The 21106-nt window shown below is 46.6% G+C and overlaps 1 protein-coding gene across 1 annotated transcript; it reads left to right on the plus strand.

The window, feature by feature from the left end:
- On the plus strand, positions 8463-20456 carry LOC8080903 (putative disease resistance RPP13-like protein 3). Its single transcript, XM_002443901.2, has 4 exons — positions 8463-9506; positions 17370-19368; positions 19841-19954; positions 20039-20456. Exons 1-4 carry the CDS (start codon positions 8695-8697, stop codon positions 20138-20140), a joined length of 3027 nt encoding a protein of 1008 aa, XP_002443946.2. The 5' UTR covers positions 8463-8694; the 3' UTR covers positions 20141-20456.

A 21106-nucleotide genomic window follows, 5' to 3' on the forward strand; every position in this document is an offset into this window, starting at 1 on the left:
GTTCCTGAGTTCTTGGCAAGCTGACCTGCTGAATCCGATGGGAAGATCAGTGCTTGTCAACTCGGTTTTGGACTCCCTGCTGGTGTACCTAATGAGCTCCCTGCAGATTCCAGCTGCAACGATAGAGCTCATGGACAAAACACGCAGAGCCTTCCTTTGGTCTGCTGATAAAAACGGAAAATCTTCCCCGGCTGCCTGCCTTGTGGCCTGGTTAAAAGTATGCTCTCCAAAAGAACAGGGTGGTCTCGATATTAGGGACCTTGGGATTCAAAACATCTGCTTACTCCTAAAGTTAATCCATAGGTTGCACTGCCCACAGTCCTCGGCATGGGCTACTTGGGTACAAGGTTGTGCATCCTTGGTTACTCTAAGTGGTGATCTGGTGGGAGACCATTGGAAGACGCTGCAGGATCTGCTGCTGTTATATCAGGCCATCACTTCTGTGGTTCTCGGGGATGGTCGTAATTGCTCCTTCTGGTTTGATGTTTGGCTGGGTAACGAATGCATGGCAGAAAGGTTCCCAGAGCTGCTCACTCACTGCACGGACTCTTCAACGTCCATGACACTATGAGCAGGGGACTACAGTCAGTTCTTGTGTCCAGGTTCTCGGGAATTGCCGAAGTCCAGTTACATTCGGTGCAACAGCTCCTGAATCAAACGGTTCTCTCCAATGAACCAGATAAAAGGCAATCGACCTTCCTCAGGCCGGACCAAAGCTTGGACACTGCAGCACTCTACAAGATGATCAAGGCAAAAGGACAAGGGTCTGACCCCAAGGCGGTGTTCATCTGGAAAAGCATGGTGCCTCCCAGAGTTAAAATGTTCATGTGGGTCCTAATGCAGAGGAAAATCCAATGTCGACAAGTCCTCCTCAAGAAAAGAATTGTTGACTCTGCAATCTGCGAAATCTGCAGCCTTCAAATTGAGTCCCCAGAACACATCATCCACGGCTGCTCAATTGGGAGGGAAGTCTGGACTAGGCTGCGCCTGCAGTCCATGCTAACGTCGAATGTCTCGGAAATGCACTTGGTCAGCAACCGATCTCCATCGCCTATACCAGAATTACCTACCTTCCTATCCCTAGTCTGTTGGCACATCTGGAAGGCACGAAACGCCCCTGTTTTCAGACAAGAAACAGTGACAGTCGAACAACTGCTTATCGATTGCAAAGCAGCAGCTGAACTATGGCAATTCCGGTTCCATGTTTCTAAGAGGGCTGTGGTGCCTACCTGGTGTAACATCCTGTCGATGGCTTGACAGTCGTAAAGCTTGAAGTTATAAGTTAGAAACAACTAGCCTCCCCTTCTGCAACTTCGCTGTTGCGCCTATTGTAATTGCTACCTATGTTAAGAGCCGTTTTGGGCTAAAATAAAATGATTTCCAGGTGGGGAACGACTCCCCCCCGTTGACCCTCAAAAAAAAAGTGCAAAAAAAAGAGAGTCAATGAAAGATACAATTAGCACAAGAGTATCGACTTAACCTGAGGAGAGACAAAAATCCATAGCAATTGATAAGAATAAAATTTGAAAAATCAAAATTTAGATTCATGACTTCATAAGATACATGATACAACAAGAGCCACCTTGATTAGTGCTAAGGTTTCAAAGTAATTGCATTTTTAAAATATACAGAGGTGCCATGCAAAGGGAAAATATAAATGTGGATAAAAAATATATAATGGTTTGTTGAAAAATTTAAATAAATATAAACTACAAAATATTTTTTATGTCTATTATGTTAGAAAACAAACAAAGAGAAAACATACAATTTAATATAAGTAATTTTTTATTAGTTAGATGTATTCCCTCCGTTATATAGCTTTTGCTATATACACATAGATGTACTATCTAGATATGTAGTGAAAACAATATATTAAAAAAATCCAATACGTGTTATAATTTGAAATGAAAGAAATATTAAATAGTACCAAATCCTTATATCTCCTAAGATTTCCATGCGAGAGCACGGGTTGATAGACTAGTTATATTGGTTAACCTTTCATGCAATCTATATCTATACCTATTAATAAAGAGGCAAAATTTTCACCATTTTTTTTGGTGTGGACATTTTTGGTCTGGCCTATTTATTGGCCTAGACCGCCCCTCCTTTTGTATGTGCCGCGTCTTTGTATGTATAGTTCCGATCCGACCATGACACGGCATCTACAGAGTCCTGATCTTAATCGCCCTGCTCCCCTCCGCCATGTTGAAGCCACATCGAGGCATCTGCGGATTATTTAATTCCAAGACCACCTCCGAATCATTATCGGCAACGGCACCAGCAACGCTTGCGGAGGGCACGGAGTTCAGTTTTCACAAAAATTCATACCATAGCCACCACGCATCATATGGACAGGGGAAGGGTGCTGAGGCCTTGCTGCAAAGATAGAGGAATAGAGGATAGCAGAAGGAGACGATGCTGCTGTCCGTATGTCGCTGTCCGTATGTCGTTGCCGGCCTGCTCGTAATAAAAAATAGTATATAGTATTATATTAGTTTTTTTATTACTACAATAAACAATGTACATATCTTATTAGATATTATTACACATATTTACATATATTTTTTTCTACTCGAACATACAATCATAGAAATATTTGTAGCAACTCACAATCATATTTGTTGTTCTATAAAAAATACAACATAAACATAACCGTGTCATCCGCATATTGCAAGATGGATAACCCATCTTGGATCAGATGCGGGATGACGCCTTCCACTTGGCCGACTCGTTTCGCTATGTTGATCAATATGGCCAACATGTCTACCACTATATTGAATAGAATCGGCGGCAATGGGTCCCCTTGTCTCAAACCTTTTTTTTGTTTGGAAGTAGGACCCTAATTGGTCATTGACCTTAATATTCACATTACCACCTCTAGTGAATTGCTCTACCCACTGGCACCAGGTTTGGGAGAACCCCTTCATTCTATGGGTCTGTTGCAGGAAGTTCCAATTTACTTTATCATATGCCTTTTCAAAATCTAGTTTTAGGATGATCCCGTCCTATTTCTTAGAATTTAGTTCATGCAAGGTTTCATGTAAGATGACCGCCCCCTCCATTATGTTCCTGCCTGGTAAAAAAGCCGTTTGTGTGCGGCTTATAATTTTTTGTGCCACTGTAGTTAGTCTGTTTGTGGCAACTTTTGTGAAAATTTTGAACGAAACATTCAGCAAGCAAATAGGCCTATATTGTTGAATCACTTTTGCATCTTCTTTTTTTGGTAGCAAAATTATGTTACCAAAGTTTAACCTGTGCAAATGTAGAGAGCCTTGATGGAATTCCTTGAATAGATCCATCAGATCATTTTTAATCAAGTTCCAAAAAAAACCTGATAGAATTCTGAGGGAAATCCATCCGGACCCGGGGCCTTATTGTGTTCCATTTGGAAAACTGCTGCCTTTATTTCATTTTTAGAGAACACGTCAACCAGGAGCTAATTTTCCAAAGTGGTCACCTGGGTAATATCATCAGTTTGCTGTTCATCTAGAAAGATTTGATTATTTTCTGGCGGTCCGAAAAGATTCTTGTAATAGCTAGTAATATGCTCTTTCAGGCGAGCATCACCAGTAATTACATCCATCCCATCTTCCAACTGGAAAATACGGGTTTTACGCGGTGTCTTCCATTCGCAAGCAAATGAAAATATTTCGTATTTGCATCCCCCTCCATTAAATGTTTCGCTTTTGATCTTTGGTACCACTTTAGCTCCTATTTCCTAAGTAATTCCGCCAATCTGTCATTTAAAACGTGCTTAAGATTTATCTCTGTTTCACTTAATATGGAAATTTCAGCTTTTTTATCTAACTCATCCAGCTTATTAGCAAGATTTGTTTCTCCTTTTTATAATTTCCACTAATATTTTTTGCCCAGCCTCTTAAGTATTGGCAGAGCCTTCTTATCTTAGCCTGCCACCTCTCCAAAGGGGAACCATTTGCAATCGTGCTATCCCACACCTCATGTACCAGATCACAAAATCCTTCCCTCGTCAACCAGCCTAATTCAAACTTGAATTGTGGCTGGTAAGATGAAGAGGAATTGTTAGTATTTAGCAACAAAGGTGTGTGATCTGAAATTTCCCTAGTCAAAGCATGTAAAGTAGTATGTGGAAATTTAGATTCCAGGACTGTGCAGAAGAGCACTCGGTCTAACCTTTCAAAGGTCTCGTTCTGCAACCGGTTAGCCCAAGTAAACTTCCTGCCCGACAACTCCACTTCCCTCAGATTTAGGGTGTCTATGCATGCGTTAAACAGGAAAGGCCACATGTCATTAAAATTATTATTATTATTGTCCTCCGGTCTACAAATATTGTTGAAATCACCACCTATCAGAATAGGTAAGGAATCCTTCGAACATATTCTCACAAGCTCAGCCAAGAAATCAGACTTTTGTTCTTGTTGTGCTGGCCCGTAAACCGAAATTAAATTAAATTTAAGTCCTCTTGCCTGAGCCTTAGCTTAAATCTTATAAAAAAACACCTTCCTCTATCTCCCCAATATCAAAGACCACTGGATTTATCCCTAGCAGCATACCACTCGATTGACCCCGAGGAGCCATGCAATGACAAATAAAATCTCTACGTGCACAGATATTATTTAACATGGCATTCGGAAAGCTCACACATCCGGTTTCCAATGAGGCTATGAAGTCTAGGTTTTTCTCTTTTGTAAGGTCAGACAGAAACTTGTATTTCTTGGAATCAGCAAAGCCATTACAATTCCAGAAGATACCTTTCATTGTGAGGAATTTTGTTTATGAGCTTTATTATTATTATTTAATTATTATTTTTTTATTTCTTTTTGGCCTTGGTTTTTGTGATATGGGTGACCTTAAACAAACCGGATCACAGCCCCCATCACCTAGCACTTCAGCCGCCTCAGCACAGATTAAGTTCAGTGCTTCATAATCCAAAATGTCCCCTTCAGAGCCCACAAATTGTCCATCATCTGGTGCATTATTCAATTTTTGTGTACTACTCTGCTCCGCTTCAGCAAGTCTGCTAGATTCTAACTCCCTAAGAAAATCTAAAGAACTCTCTATTTCAGGGACACTATTACCTAGAGAAACACCTAACTGATTTGTATTTGTTAAAAAGGTAGAAACATCAAAGGTATTTTAAAGAAACAATTTTTGAACCTTTACCTTTGCTCGTGGCGCCCTCCAAGTTTCTGCTAGCCTTTAGCTTTGAAGCCCTCTCCAGCGAGTCTTGGCTTGAAAAGGAGGCCGTGTGTTTGCTCGATCTTATAGGTGACACTGTCCCCTCCTTTAACATACTCTAGATTTGTCTCTAGAATTGTTCCCAGTGGACATCGAGCTTGCCTTGCACAGCTTTCCCCCCACCTCCGTAGACCCGATCGGAGTGAGTATAACAATTGGCTTGTTTGCACCAAAGCTATTGTCACTCACAACCATTTGTTGTTCTATGGGTTGGGACTGCACCTTGGCATTTGGCGCCTTTGCAGCAGGGTCAGCTGGCTTTTCAGAAGCCATGCCTGAAGCTTTTGTCCCTTTGTCATCCAATTTCTCAGAAGCTTTGTTCTGTTTCCCCTTTCCATCTTCATTTTCTTTTTCAGTCGGTTCACTCTCCTTTGGGTCCTCATCCATAGGGGCATCCATATCAATTACTATTGGGTCATCGGAGTCCAACTCGTCCTTGACCCGAAACTGTAACTCATAAATGAATTCCCCTATTCCCACATCCACTAAATTTGGAATGAGGCTCGGATCAAGCACAGCTACCTTGAGTCTTGCCCTTCCAAATTTATCTGTGAATTTCATATCCACTACATGTGGAACTCCCAAGATTGTACCGACTGCCCAAATAATTGGGAATATCCTTAAGTCTTTAGGTAGTCCACGGAATTGAACCCACACTTTATTCATTTCATACTTGTACACTTCATTGTCTACCTCCTTCTCAAAGCGGATCTGCCCCTTTACCTTTTTTAAGTCCATCAGGCCCCAATTTTGATAACACAATTGAGAACATCTAAACTTGGGAAATAAGTGTAAAAGGTTTTGCTTCCCTTCTCCTCAACCACCCAGTCTTTCATGCCAGGCATAAGGTTTTCAAGTTCCACTGCCAAATCTTCAGCAGTAGGGGAACCATCCAACACACACACAATGGCCGAGGTATCAAGATCTTTGGACTTTGAATTTTCAGTCACTGGAATATGATAAAATCCTAGCCCTTCCACGGCATAACCACAAGGATTTACAGATACATTTAAACTCTTTAAGTTTGGGCAAACCTTCTTAACATGATCCCCAAAACAAATGTCACACTTGAGTATAGTAGTGCATTCGTTAATGGTGTGACCCTTTGTGTAACAGCGAAAGCAATATGGTTTATCTTTGCTTTTTTGATTGCCCTTGTTGGATGACTCAGGGATTTCAAGCTTTGTTGCGGAAACTGAACTAGCAGGGGCAGTGTCAGGTAATTGAGCGAAAGGGATTACCGAAGCCGCGGAAGCCCTCCTCCTCTAGTGATCATGGAACTCTCTCTAGCTTCTTCAGTCTTTGCATCCCCATCACTGGTAGGTACACCATAGAGATTCACTCCACTTGTGCCACTCACCAAAGTTCCTCCTGGTGAAGACCCGCCAGGGCCCTTGGTAGTAGATGCTGTAGCAGTGAAGCCCCCTCCTCCAGGTACATCCGTGGTAGCAGCTTTTTCATTACCGCCGGTGCTTCCCATCGGCACTCCGAATATCAATGTCCCGCGTGTAGCGTTTGGTCCGGCCTGAGGACCAAACCCAACATGGGTAAAACTCCCACTGCCAACGCTGAAGCCAGTTCCCGTTGCTGCCTCCGCCTGATCGTTTGCCACCGGATGAGCACTGGCCGATCCGAATGTCGCCATTGCATTTGTTTGTGCAGGTCCGAAGGCCTGTCCCCGTGCCACTTGGTAGGATGAAGGAGCGCGACCACGGTTCGCAGTCCATCCGCCCTGGTGTCCACGGTTCTGGAAACCGCCGGTATTGATGTGGGCGCCGCCCTGTCCACCACAGCCTTGCACACGCCGGCCACGGTCCCGAGACGGGAAGCCACCTGCGCGATTTCCACCAAACCATAGATTAAACCCAGGATTGAACCCTGAGTTAAACCCCCTTCTGTTCTGGTTCGCCATGCCTCCACTTTGGACCACGTCGGCGTACGATCTGGTTGCGCACGCGTGAGCGACGAGCTACGGTGGCGGCGGTTTTGTACGAGTTTGCGAATGCCTAGGTCAAGTGCCTGTTCTAGCGAAGAGAGCACAAAGACCCGGCATGGGTCGAAACACCCAACCTGACCCAAGGAAGATTTTTTCTGGGCAGGGATATCGGTCTGGGCCAGGCCCCTTTGTCAAGTGATCAAGCGATCCCACCGTCCTTTTGGCCGGAAGGGTTGCAACGCTCAGACTCGGAAAAGCCGGATCTCCTCCTGCGAGATTTTTGGTGATTGGATGTTCGAAACTTTTTAAATTCGCCTCCATTAAACTCCTGATCGCCCCCGACGTCACCGGCGGTGGCCTAACCAGGTGCGACGGGCGCGTCCGCGGACAACTCTTTTGGAGTGCCGTCGAAAGAGCATCGCCCAGCGTTCTTGGTGGTGACACCCTCCTCGCCGGCAATGGGCCTTGCCACGGCTCCACGGCCGTCGCCTTCCTGTGAACCAAGTCTGCGACCAGAGCAAGAGAACATGGCGTTCAGCCGAGGCCACGTTACCTGAAGCCAGCGCCTTCTCTGCTTTAGCAAGATCCTCCATCGAGTACCCTGCATCCAGCGCTTCAGTTATGAACTCCACCGTTGATGGGCTACCGTCGTCGTCGTCATCGGACTCTGGACCTGCCCAGAAGTTGAACGGAATTGGTGTAGACTCGCCCTCCGTCGAGGTGATCACTGTCGCCGGACCAACTGCGTCATCCCTCACCGCGTGGATCGGCTTAGGCCGGACAGTTAATGCCACAGCCGCATTCACCAGCTGCGACAGAGCCGCACGTCTCGTCTTGCGCTTTTCCTCCCCTTCGTCATCGTCTTCGGACCCTCCCTCCAGAGCAGGCCTCGTCGGCCGCCTGTTCACCGGCCGCCTGCCCACTCACCGAAGGGAAGGAGCGAGTTTCATACGACCCATTGTTAAATAGTTTTGTGAACCCCAAGTCATTTAGATGACTGTATAAAAAGTCCCGTTGCAATGCACGGACATGTTTTGCTAGTAATGCTTAAATAGAATCTGCTTTTCGAAAGGAGTCGGACAATTGCGACTCATGTCCATTGTCCACACCTCAAAGTTTAAAGGCAAGAGCAATAGCCTGTCCTGTCCTGTCCTTGTCCAACCCAAAGAATTTATTCCGGTTCTTTGAAAGAAATATCTCCAGCTTTCAGTAGGGGCCAAAGCACCTCCTGTTTCCTCCCAAAAAAAAAAAGAAATATCTCCAGCATGTGTGAATACTGAGTGCTCGACTCTGGACTCTGCTCGTCTCAATAATTCATCTGACCCATCCAACACTCGCTGTTCTTTCGCTGGCATCGACGCCACGCCTCCCATCGCCATCAGAATCGATATGCTCTTCCAAAGACATCAGATTCGTTACTCTTTCCGTAGAAAATGCTCAAGCTCGCCCAGCACTGAGCACTCCCCGTCGCCGCTCGCTCCCATACACATCTCCGGCGCATCGTAGCTGCGAGTGAGATCGAGCTTGTCGGCAGCAGAGCAATGGAGGCTGCTCTAGTTAGTGTCTCCACAGGGGTGATGAAGCCCCTCCTGTCCAAGCTCACCAAGCTGCTGGAAGAAGAGTGCTTCAAGCTCAAAGGTGTGCGCAAGCAGATCAAGTTTTTGAGAGACGAGCTGAGCGCCATGAGTCCCGCGCTTGAGATGCTCGCGGATGCAGAGGAGCTCGACCCTCAAATGGCGGCGTGGAGGGACAAGCTAAGGGAGCTGGCCTATGACTTGGAAGACTGCGTTGATGCCTTCATGGCTCGTGTTGACCACGAGCCTGATGGACATTCAGGCTTCATCAAGAGCTTCTTCCGCAAGCTGAAGAAACTGAAACCACGCCATGAGATCGCCAATCAGATCGAAGAACTCAAGGCATCTGTTATAGAGGCAAGCGAGAGGCACAAGAGGTATGATTTGGCCCAACTGAAAAACAAATCTAGCAGTTCTTCTGTTGATCCCAGGCTGCAGGCGCTCTATGAGGATATTGATAATCTTGTGGGCATCGATGCCCCCAAGAAGCATATCATTGAGTTGTTAAACATGGAGATGAATGGGTCATCCACTAAACTTAAAGTGGTCTCAATTTCTGGTTGTGGAGGTCTTGGTAAGACTACTCTTGCAAAGCAAGTCTATGAAGGCATTAAAAACCAGTTCGAATGTGCAGCATTTGTGTCGGTTTCTCGAACTCCGGATGTCAGGAAGATTCTAATACACATTGCTAATGGAGTCAAGTGCACTGGTATTAAAACACAAGATGATGATTTGCAGCAGCTCATTGATAAACTCAGGGAACACCTTCACGATAAAAGGTAAGCCCGGTCATCTATATATGATAATGTATCCAAGTTATGTTAAAATTGTGTACATCAACGATGAATAATCACGTGCATTGTTATAACTTAGACGTTCACATAAAAGTGAAACAAATTAAATATTCATAATAAACATATTTTTTTGAAAGAAATTGGCACGAGCTCTGCCTTTCAATTAAGGTAGAAAAAGAAAGTTTTGTACAAGGACTCCTCCTGAGGAGGAAGTTAAGGTTACAGAGGTAGCACTAGGAACACAAACACGTGGTGGGGGGGGGGGGGGGTCCAATAATTCTTAGTGCCCTCCTCCTTTGATCGATGTCCTCCTTGACTCTTGCCGCTACTTCACTTGGTGATTGAAACGCATTGTTGAAGATACGTCGGTTGCGTTCCTTCCACAAATTCCAGCAGATATAGATGACCATGCCATTAAATTTCCTCCTTTGGTCCTTGCTTATTTGTTGAGCAGCCTGTTCCCACCAAGTGCGGAAGTGACTGGGTTCATCCTGCATTTGCAGTAGCTCTGTGTTGACACCTTCCCAAGTGAAAACTTAGTTCCAAACAGCTTTGGCGAAGCCACAGTTGAAGCAAAGATGTACAACTGTTTCCAAGGGGCCATTGCAAAGCACGCAATGTTCGTGGCAGGGCCATTGTCTTTTCTGTAAATTGTCTGTCGTGAGGATCTTTTCTTGGATAAAAATCCACATGAAGACTTTGCATTTATTTTCCGTGTCCGCTTTCCAGATCAGTTTTGAGCTGAACGCGCTGTAGGCGCCCTTGAATTGTATTCTGTATGCTGATCTGGTAGTGTAGGATCCATTTGCCGTCCATCTCCATGTGATAGAGTCATTGATGCCCTCTTGGAGCTGTATTGACTGGATTCTAAGCCATAGGGAGATGAATTCTTCCACCTGTTCGGCCGTGTTGATCCGGTTCCTGAGTCTGTTCACCCAATTGTTACTCTGCAGTTCCTGCCTCACTAATCTCCCTTTTCTTGCCACCATAAGAAATAGGTTGGGGGCAAGGTTCATGGGGGCTTCTCCATCTAGCCAGGCGTCGGTCCAAAAACGGGCCTTGTTTCCATCTCCAATTGTGATCAGCGTGGATGCTTAAAACAGCAGCCGGTCCTCCCTGTTGCAGGGAACGTCGGTGCCTGACCATGGTCTGGAGCTGTCTGTCCATTCCAGCCAAAGCCATCGTAGCCGTAGGGCTCTACCGAATTTGTCTAAATCTGGTATTCCCAGGCCTCCCCACTCTTTTGGTCTTGCTACTGTTGGCCAATTCACAAGACAGTGGCCCCCATTGGCGTTTTCGTCCCCCTTCCAAAGGAAAGATCTTCGAATTCTATCAATTTTTTCCTTGCCCATGCCGCTAAAGGGAAGACAGTGAGATGGTAGGTGGGCATTGCAGAGAGCACGGAAGTGATCAGAGTAAGCCGGCCTGCTCGGTTTAGCCACTTTCCTTTCCAACTCGGCAACCTTTGGCCTATGCGCTCGATGAGTGGCTGTATATGGATCTTCTGCAGTTTCCTGATGTGGAGTTGTAGGCCTAGGTAGCGGCATGGAAAAGTGCCCCTTGCTCCTTGGAAATCGGCCAGTACTTGATCCAAGTCAAGATCCTGACATCTTATCGGGTGAATCGAGCTTTTGTGAATGTTTATGTGCAGACCCGACGCGCTTCCAAATATATGGAGGATCACCTTGATGGCGTCGAGGTCACTCTTGATGGGGTTTGTGAAGATTGCAGCGTCGTCCGCGTACATGGAAATTCTCCATTTAGCAGCGGACTCTGGTAGTGCCGAAAGCATACCTTGTGCTGTGGCCAATTCCAGGAGCCGCTATAGGGGATCCATGGCAAGTATGAAGAGCATGGGGGATAGGGGGTCTCCCTGGCGTACTCCTCTTCGGTGCCCAAAGCCCGGGCATCTTTGTCCGTTGAGAAGCGGCGTCGAAGTGGACGTGCGGAACAGGATGGAGATCCATTCTCTCCATCTTGGCCCAAAACCTAGCGCTTGCATGATCTCAAGGAGATAGGACCAATTTACTGTATCGAATGCCTTGTGGATGTCCAACTTCAGGAACAGGGCAGGCACTTTTAGCTTTTGAAGTCTACGGACTGTGTTCTAGACATACATAAAATTGTCATGGATACTTCTTTTCTTGATGAAAGTGCTTTGGCAATTGGATATCATGGCGCCCAGCCTTGGTGCTAGTCTGTTGGCGAGAAGTTTGGTGACAATTTTGGTGACACTGTGGATGAGACTAATCGGTCTGTAATCTGTGATCTCCGTGGCGTCTCCCTTTTTGGGTAGTAGGACTATGTTGGCAGTGCTAAGAAGCTGCAGTCCTTGGGCGTTCATCGTGTATAGGCTGTTCAGGGCCAGTAAGATGTCCTCCTTGATGATTCCCCAACAAGATTTATAAAATTTTCCGGTAAATCCGTCCGGTTCCAGTGCTTTGTCAATGGGCATGGAGTCGATCACCTCCCTGAGCTCATCATGGGAGAATGGCAGTTCTAACTCAGATAGGTCCTGTGGTGCATAGCCGAGGGCTTGCCATGCTAAGGTTAGTTGCCTCGTAGATGTCGAGCCGATGTGGTTTGAGAAATAGTCCACAACTATTTTTTCTTTGCTGTCATGTGCAAAAACCATGCTGTCATTTGTGTGTAGACAGTGAATGTAGTTCTTCGTCCTCCGTGCACTAGCTCTCATGTGGAAAAATTTTGTGTTTGCATCACCGGCGCGGATGTATGTGAGCCTTGATCTTTGGCGAATTCTAGCCTTCTCGATGGCAGCAAGCCCCGTGCTACGTATTTTTAGGCGCCGTCTCAGGTCAAGCTCTTCTGGTGATAGTGCTCTGCTTTCCTGTGCAACTTCCAGTTGCAATAGGATCTCTTTAGCTAAGGCTAACTGCAATTTGGTGTCCCCTACTTTCTCTTTTCGCCACCTTTTTAGTGCCTTGGCTACTCTGGACAATTTAGTGTGTAATCGTTTCAATTGGTTTGAGGAGCTGATCGGCTTGTTCCAAGCCTCTTGAACGGTCTCCTGGAATCCGTCCACAGATGTCCAAAAATTTTCGAAGCGGAAAGATGGCTCCTTTTTGTGTTCCATTTCGCCATGCAGGAGCAGAGGCGTGTGATCTGACATCAGCGAAGACAGGGAGTGGAGGAAGCAAGACGGGAAGAGAATTTCCTAGTCCGGGGTGCAGAAGACTCTATCTATGCGAGACATGGTGGGGTTGTCTTGTTCATTAGTCCATGTGAATCGACGCCCATTAAGTCGAATCTCCTTCAGGCTCATGTTGTCTAGTGCTGATTTGAAGGAGCCCATGAGCCGGCGGTTTAGATTTGTGTTGTTTTTGTCTTGGGCTTGGTAGATGAGGTTAAAATCCCCTAGCACCAGCCACCGGCCATGGCTGGGCAGTTGGTTGTTCTGGAGTTCTTGGAGGAACTGCAATTTTTGGTCATCTCCTTGAGGGCCATAGACTGTGGTGATTTGCCACTGCACATCATCAGCTCTCATCCTGATTGTTGCTGTGATAGTATGCGGAGAGAGCACCACATTAGTGAGGTCGAAGAAGTTTTCATTAACAGCGAGCAGGATGCCTCCCCTAGTGTTATCAGCCGGTGACACTACATAGCAGGGGTCCCAGAGGCCGTGCAGGCTGTGCGACCGAACTGGGCCCCTAAAAATTATAGGCCCCAAAATTTACTAAGTGTTCTAAATATATATAATAATTTTAGGTTTATTTTAATTAGTAAATTAGTCACAGAGACTCAATAAATGTGGTCTGCTACTTCCTTCGAGAAAAAGCACATTAAGTTCATGATCGTGAATTAGAAAAGTCTATGGTCGGTAATTTTTCTTCACATAAGTTTGTAACTCTTCGTAAGTTTGTCGCTTCGTCTCTTGGACTTGTTCATCGCCCTTGGTGTTGTTCATCGCTCAAGAGTTGAGACCTAGTAGCTATCATAGACGCTCGGACCCAAATTAGGACGCCAGACGAAGATCATTGCCTAGTATAAATTCCATGCACAATTCATATTTTATTTAGTTAATCTTTTATATATTGTCTTTGTAATATAATGATATTTGATATTATCTTTTTTAGATTTTGATAATAGATGGTAGGCCTCCACTTGTTGTTTTGAACTGGGCCTCATATTTATTTGGGACGCCCCTGCTACATAGGAGTTAGTGAAGTTTGCTCCTAGAGTGCGTAGCACAGTGGCTTGATCAATCACCTGCAGCTTGTTTTCTTGGAGGCATATTATTGTGGCATTGGAGTCTCTTACTAGTTCGTTGACAGCATCCTTCCTGGCATTACTATTTAGTCCCCGTACATTCCAATTGAGAAGATGACAATAAGATGACAATTACTTTGTGCCATAAGTAAACAAACAAGGACCCTGGCTTGATTCATATTTCTGAGAATGAAGAGTTGAAACATTTAACATGCAGGTAGAATGGGGAGCAGTTCCCAAGACATTGAGGACGACAGAGTACAACAGCTTGCATGCCCCTTGAATGCAATGGCAGAGGAAGGCCCCTGGCTTCTACCATCGGCATCCAAAGAGATGGCGGGCTGACGCTACACTTGACTAGCAGACTGGTACAATTACTTCTAAATGACATGAGAAGTATGCAGGGACCCGACGTGGAGCAGCAGATGTCTAGAGCTGGGCGATGTCGATGGTGGGCGCCTCATCAAGGCCACATAGTGCTGTCATCGCCTTGATCACTTCACCAGAAAGGGGGCCTTGGTACATGCTGAAGTAGTGCAGGAAGCGGTCATCCGGCGAAAGGACGTCGTCTTCAGGGACCCCCAATTTCTTCATGAGGACCTGTCTGGCCTTGGCCTGTGCATCTCCTTTTGGCCAGTCCTTCGCCGCAATGCGAAGGCTTCTGCGAGTGGATGTCGCAGGCTTCCTTGTGCAGCGCGCCCTGTTGGTGGAGCCTGGTGATGCTCGGAGTAGCGGTGTCTGGACGGGGCGCGACACAGCTTGGGCGAACGTGGCCACAACATCGTTGTTGGTTGGTTGCTGCGTTACAGCCGGTTGCTGCTGTGTGCCCATGTTGCGCCGTCGCCTGACGTAGACGACGCCTGGCCTGAAACGGTGAGCAAGCCGACCCGTGGAGCGTCTCCCTGCTGTGGCATGTTGAATGGGGGTTTCAAGGGCCGGATCGAGTTGAGGTGGTGCCGGCGCCAAGGCCTCCTCCCTGTGCGTCTCGATGTCCCTGCGCATAGGAGATGGTTCAGGGGCAGGTGAGTCAGGAATTGTTGAGGTAGACATCCCTGCGGACCCATCGTCGTGTCGGTCTGAGCTCGCAGCGTGGAACCTTTGGTTGCAGCGTCGTCGCGGCTCGTTGGAGGTCTCTTTGGGTTGGCGGCGTGCAGGGGAGCGTCGTGTTCTGCTTCTGCGGTGGCGGGAGGACCTTTCCCGGGTGCGTCCCCGCGGCTCTGTGGCTTCCACAGCTGCAGCGGTGTCCTCGGTGTTGTCAGCTTGGTGGTGCCTGCGATCGTCGCGGGTCTGGCGGCCTTCTTGTTAGCGCCCGTGTCTTGACCGTGAGAGCTCCCGCTCGCGCTCCCTTGTCGGGGCTCGAGACAAGCTCCTGAAGAGCCTGGCTCCCCAGTTGTGCCCCTTGTCGCTGCGCCTCCCGCGGTCTTCATCATTGTCGCTGTTCCGGCGGTTGGCCCTGGGTTCTGGGGAAGGGGAGACGTGTCGCGGCCGAGGCTCACGTTCCCCATCCACGACACCGTGCCGCCATGTAAGCTCGCGGGTCGAGGTTCGGCCGTAGTCGTCTAGCGGCGACTCGATGAGGTCCAGGTGCACGAGGACTCTGAAGGTGAGGCCGCGTCGCCCTCTTGGTGGAGCCGGGGCATCGTGGGCCGCCACTACGTTGCCTGTCAAAGTCAGCCATGTTACCTTGGGGATGTCTGAGGGGTTGTAGGTCCATGCCCATAAGCAGAGGGCCCTGGTGTCATCCGGGCACAGTGCCCTATCGTCGCGGCGCAGCGAACGGTGCTCGACGTAGTCCAGGTCGCACGATCTTGCCACCGCCCTCTTGGCGATGCTTTCGTTCCACGCGTGGATGGGGATGCCTTCCAAGCAGAGGCGCACGTGGTACCTGAGGTCGCAGTGATCACCGTAGGGAAGGGTCCTCCATGAAAGTAACTTGATTTGGCCGCTGCTCACAGTTAGGCTGCGCCTGTCAAGCGCTGCATCCCTGTGGTGTGGGTGTCGGAAGACGATGAGGAAGTCTTCAGTCTTGTGGCGCGCCACCTTGACGTCGGCGTCGCGGACCCCCAACCGGGAGCAAATTGCCCTCTTGACTTGGTCGGGTGTCGATGTCGTCGCGATCCAGGAACCGACATGCCACGACAGCATGTGCAGAGTAGTGTAACGATGCTTCATCCAAGGCCCCGTTTGTCGCGGCCACCGCCGACGTCTCCTGGGGGCGGTACTCCGGGTCACCCAGCTGCGCCATGGCTTCGTGGGGGCGCTTGGTGTGAGGGGGAGGCATTGGAGATGGCTTGGGCGGCCGGTTGTTGGGGAGCAGAGGGCGGTATTGCTGAGGGCGGCGTGGAGTGGCCGACTTGCAGGCCTGTGCTTTATGGCCGAAGCGGCCGCAGTTGATGCACCTCACCGGCTCCCTGCAGGAGGCAGCAGAGTGTCCTTTACCAAGGCATCGAAGGCACTTACCTTGCAATGTCTTTGCCAAGGGCAGGTGGTGCGCATAAGGTGCAGGCCGTCGTCGATGCGGAGTAAATTCACCGCGGCGCCACCAATACTTCAGGCGGACCGTGGACCATTCCTTCTCGTCCAGTCCATCAGAGCGGTTAGCCGTCGTGTCCCTGCGGCATTGGGAAGGAACCAGCTCATAAATGTTTGTACCTGAGATTGCATCGGTCGATTTGCTGAAAGATACACTTCCAGGAGCATTTGTGGTGGCAGATCTGCAGCAGGGCCTGGGATTGTGGCGCTTTGGTGGTGGGGAGTAATGGCGACGGTGGGGGGATGGCTGACTCTGCAGCCAGTGGAGAAGGAGACGCGGCGCGTGGAGGATGTCCTGGCGTGGGCGAAGTCCTCCTCCAGCTGGATTCGAACCGAACCCACCACGATGGAGCGGAGGGGTGGACAGGCGGTCCTGGGCGCTTCAGGCGCCGTGCGGGCGCCGCCAGACGGGGGGGTGGGGTGGGTGGGTTGGAGGAGGGAGATCCGGTCGTGGGAGGGCGGATCTGCTGGCTGGCGACGGCGGATCTGGGCGGGGGAGGGGGGGTCGCCGGCAGCGGTGCGGGGGAGGGTGGGGGGGGGAGAGGCTAACGGCTTCATCGGGGGATTCCATAATAAACATATCATGTCACGAAAACCTTCATCATTGTGCTTAGTTTGTCAGATTTAATTTTGTTGTTTACTTGTGTATCACGAAGTTGGGATGAGTTTTTAAGTTCCGAAGTATAGATTATAAAGCTTTATAGTCACAATTTTACACTAGTTCTAGCAGTTTGAACTACAGAAAATGCATTGATAGTATGGGCAAATTAAACTACTTTAGCATTGCTGTTTGTCAACCCAAATAGTAGATCAATAGAGTTCTGGGCAATTTCATCACTACTTCTAGTTTTATTGTATTTCATAGAAAATATAGGAATTCATATAGATAGTGTTCGTAAAATTTTTACATATTTTATTGCACACATTAAAATGTTGCATTTAATGATGTGCGCAAGAGGGTCATCTCTATTTAGGTTCCTATCATCATTCATCAACCTGTCAGCCATAGTTAGTGTTACTGATGCATATACTTTTGACGCTATGGCCTTTCATTACTGGTTGCATTATTGTTAAAATATTGTGCGGCAGGTATATTGTCGTGATTGATGATGTATGGAACACAGAAGATTGGGGATTTATCAAACTTGCATTACCGGATAATGATCGTGCGAGCAGAATAATCATGACGACACGTAGTGTTACAGTTGCAAAATTTTGTTCTTCTCAAGTTCATGAAATGGAGGCTCTTAGTTTTGATGACTCCAAAAGGTTGTTCTTCAGGAGAGCATTTGGCTCCGAGAATTCATGTTATCCTCACTTGGAAGACGTTCCAAACAAAATATTAAGGAAATGTGGTGGTCTGCCATTGGCAATTGTTACTGTATCTGGCATATTAGCCAATATGTTAGCAAAGGCAGAATGGGACAGGGTACTTAATGCTATTGGTTCTTCACTTGCAAAGAAAGATGATGCTAAGACGATGACCAGTATCTTATCTTTGAGTTATTTTGACATTCCTCACCATCTAAGAACTTGTTTGTTGTACTTGAGTGTGTACCCGGAAGATTATGAGATTGAGAAACAATGTTTGATCAGTAGGTGGATTGCAGAAGGGTTCATTCATGAGGAAGAAGGTCAAAGTAAATATGAAATTGGTGAGGGTTACCTCAATGATCTGATCAACAGAAGCATGATCCAACCTGTTGAAGTAAAATATGGTCAGGCGAAGGCATGTCGAGTGCATGACATCATCCTTGACTACATCAAATGCAAGGCTGCTGAAGAGAATTTTGTAACTTCATTAGATGCTGTACAGCCTGTGTGTACTTCAGAATACAAGGTTCGTAGGCTTTGCTTCAGCAACCACAACGAAGAAAATGTTACTTTGTGGGCAGATCAGTTATTGTCTCAGGTTCGATCAATTACTATATTTGGAGAGCCTGTTAAAATCTCTTTTTTGCCTTCCACTGCTCTACTTGTGTTGGACCTAGGAGAATGCACAAGCATGAAAGACCATCATCTTGCAAGTATTGGGAAGTTGTTTAATCTTAAGTACTTGCGTCTCGGCTCACCTTCAATAAATAGGCTCCCTGAAAATGTTGGTGAACTACAACATCTACAAACATTGGATGTGCGAGGCACCAGTATCAAAGAAGTACCACGAACTATCTCAAAACTTCAACAGCTGGCACGTTTCTATGTTGATTGGGATGCTCGATTTCCAGATGGAATGATTGGGCAGATGGTTAGCTTGGAAGAGCTGGGGCAGTATGGAGTTGTATCCTATCAGCAAGAGCAGCAATCCAATCAAGAATTCAGTAAACTAACCAAGCTGAGAACACTAAAAATAAAATGGCAATTTAATTTACCTGATGACTCAGAAGGAAGAAGCCAACGCGAGGGCATTCACAATTACGTGGGAAATTTATTATCTTCATGCAACCTCCATAACCTTTATATCCGGGCAGACTCTAGACAGGCGTACCCACTGTCACTACATTCTTGGCACCCTGCTGCCTCCTGTAGCCTCCGTAAGCTCTGCATAAAAGGACATGCCATCTATAAGGTACCAAATTGGATGGGTTCACTTGGAAATCTCGGTGTGCTACAACTATGCGGCGTAATATGTTTGAGACCAGAAGATGTTGAGATCCTTGGAGAAATACCATGTTTGCTTTTTCTCAAACTAAGCACTGTCGGGGGCACCAACGGAAGGATCATCTTCCCTGGCAACAACGGGTTCAGAAGTCTGAAATATTTCTCCCTGCGTATGTATGCTTGTGGGACCTTGCTGAAGTTTGAAGCGGGATCAATGCCAAAGCTTGAGCACGTGGAGATTAAATTATTTCTGCATAAGATGGAGTGCCTGAATGGTGCTCCACCTAGTTTGGGCATCCAACACCTCTCTGCTCTCAGCAAGGTAGAGATCATAATTTATGGCAGGTCAGATGAGGATGACAATGATGATAACGCCTTTAGCTGTGTTTCAAGAGCCATTAATGCTGCCATCAAGACACTTTCCAACCATCCCACTGTCAGGTTCGATACAGAAGAATATTATGATGATGGCTGCCAACATTTCGAATCCGTAAGTTCCCTCGTCACACAACAGCAGGCATTGATTGTTCCATCAACCTCTCAGTTAAAAATAGTTTGTCTGTTCAATTAAATATACTCCCTCCATCCCTGAAAGCTTCAATTCCTAGAATCCGTGTCAGTCAAACTTGTTTAACTTTGACCAACTTTATAGAAAAGAGCATCAATATGTATAACATAAAATGAGTATCTTTTAAAAATATATTCAATGATAAATCTAATGGTATTAATTTGGTACTATAAATCTTAGTGTTTTTTTCTATAAATTTGGTCAAAGTTTTAAAAAATTGACTTAAGACAACTCTAGAAATTGCAGCTTTCAGGGACGGAGGGAGTAGTTCATTTCGACTCCCTATATTTCGTTTCCACTTCTCTTCTAGCTGCGCTCGATGCATACTTCTTCCTTCCATTTAGCATATATATACTTGGCTGTTCAATTGAACAGTTTGATTCTTCTCTTCTAGGTTTTGAGGGATTCGAATGAAGAGAGTGAGGGGTTATTCAACGAGTGGCTCAAGCTTTGGCAAATTAGAGAAGAGCAGGCAGAGCAAGCTACTGATTCAGAGACTGAACAAGAGGTGCCAAATCATGGTCCCAGCCAGTTTTATGTTTCCTGTTACGCCATTTTCTCCATCAAACTCATTATCTTCGTTTCCAAACAGGATGAGTCACATGGAAATGAAGAAGATGGGCGGACTCACGAGGACGAAGAGACCAGTGAAAACGAAGTGGCGCAGCAAGATGACAGTGGTAGCAACAATTAGAATGACGTATCAGTTTGCAAGAGATTGATGGGTAGGCTACTTGGATCTTGGAAATTTGGCTGTTGAAGGTGTCTACTGTCTAGAGTCTACCTCTAGGTTCAGCGAAAAAAGAGCTTTGGTACTTTATATGCTTTCTGTGTTGTGCTGGATTGCAGATTAGATTTGGTGTGGTTTACTGGTTGTAAGATTCGAATTAGCTTTCAATAAAGGCCTGGCACATTCACATTTGCCAGTAGGAGACACATATTACGGTTTTGATTGTATTAGGCACACCTTTTTGCCACACTAATTTATCTCATCCAATCAGATTTATCAATGAACCAAAGTCGAGAGGTCTCAAATACAAAAACTAATTTTACATTTTGGTTAGCATTGCTGTCAGAAAGACACTTTTAATCTTCTTTTAAAAGTACAAGTATATTGTAATTGAACCGTTAACCCTTTAATTTCAAAAAAAAAGATCCTAAGGATAGGGCACATACAAAATCCTATTAAAAGTACAAGTATATTAAAAGCTTACTTTTAATCTTCTTTTAAAATCCTAAGGGTAGGGCAGGAGGTGCGACGGACGAGGACCCAGGCAGGATAGGGGCCCAAGTCCAAGTATATAAGACCTCATACCCTTTAGCTATAGTCCATTAAGATTTTGGATTAATGGGTAGGGTTTGAGTATCCGTGAATTCTCAAAAAAAAAAGTTGCGGGTGTGCTAGGTGCAACATCCCATCAGAAAAAAGGAGACATCAGTCTCTTTGCTCTTTCTTTGAGTCGAGGAGCCGAGCCAAGCTGCCAACTCACATAGTGATCGTGACTTCCGTAGGAGAGACGGCGAGACCGAGACTCCGAGACGCGGACGCAGCACCGATATAATGTTGATCACCACACGATCACTAGCATCAATCACCGACGCCGACTATTCCAAAATCCAGACAACGGCGTTCCAAACGATGGCAACGACCAGACAGCTT

The sequence above is a fragment of the Sorghum bicolor genome, chromosome 7 (assembly GCF_000003195.3).
Source record: "Sorghum bicolor cultivar BTx623 chromosome 7, Sorghum_bicolor_NCBIv3, whole genome shotgun sequence".
NCBI lineage: Eukaryota > Viridiplantae > Streptophyta > Magnoliopsida > Poales > Poaceae > Sorghum > Sorghum bicolor.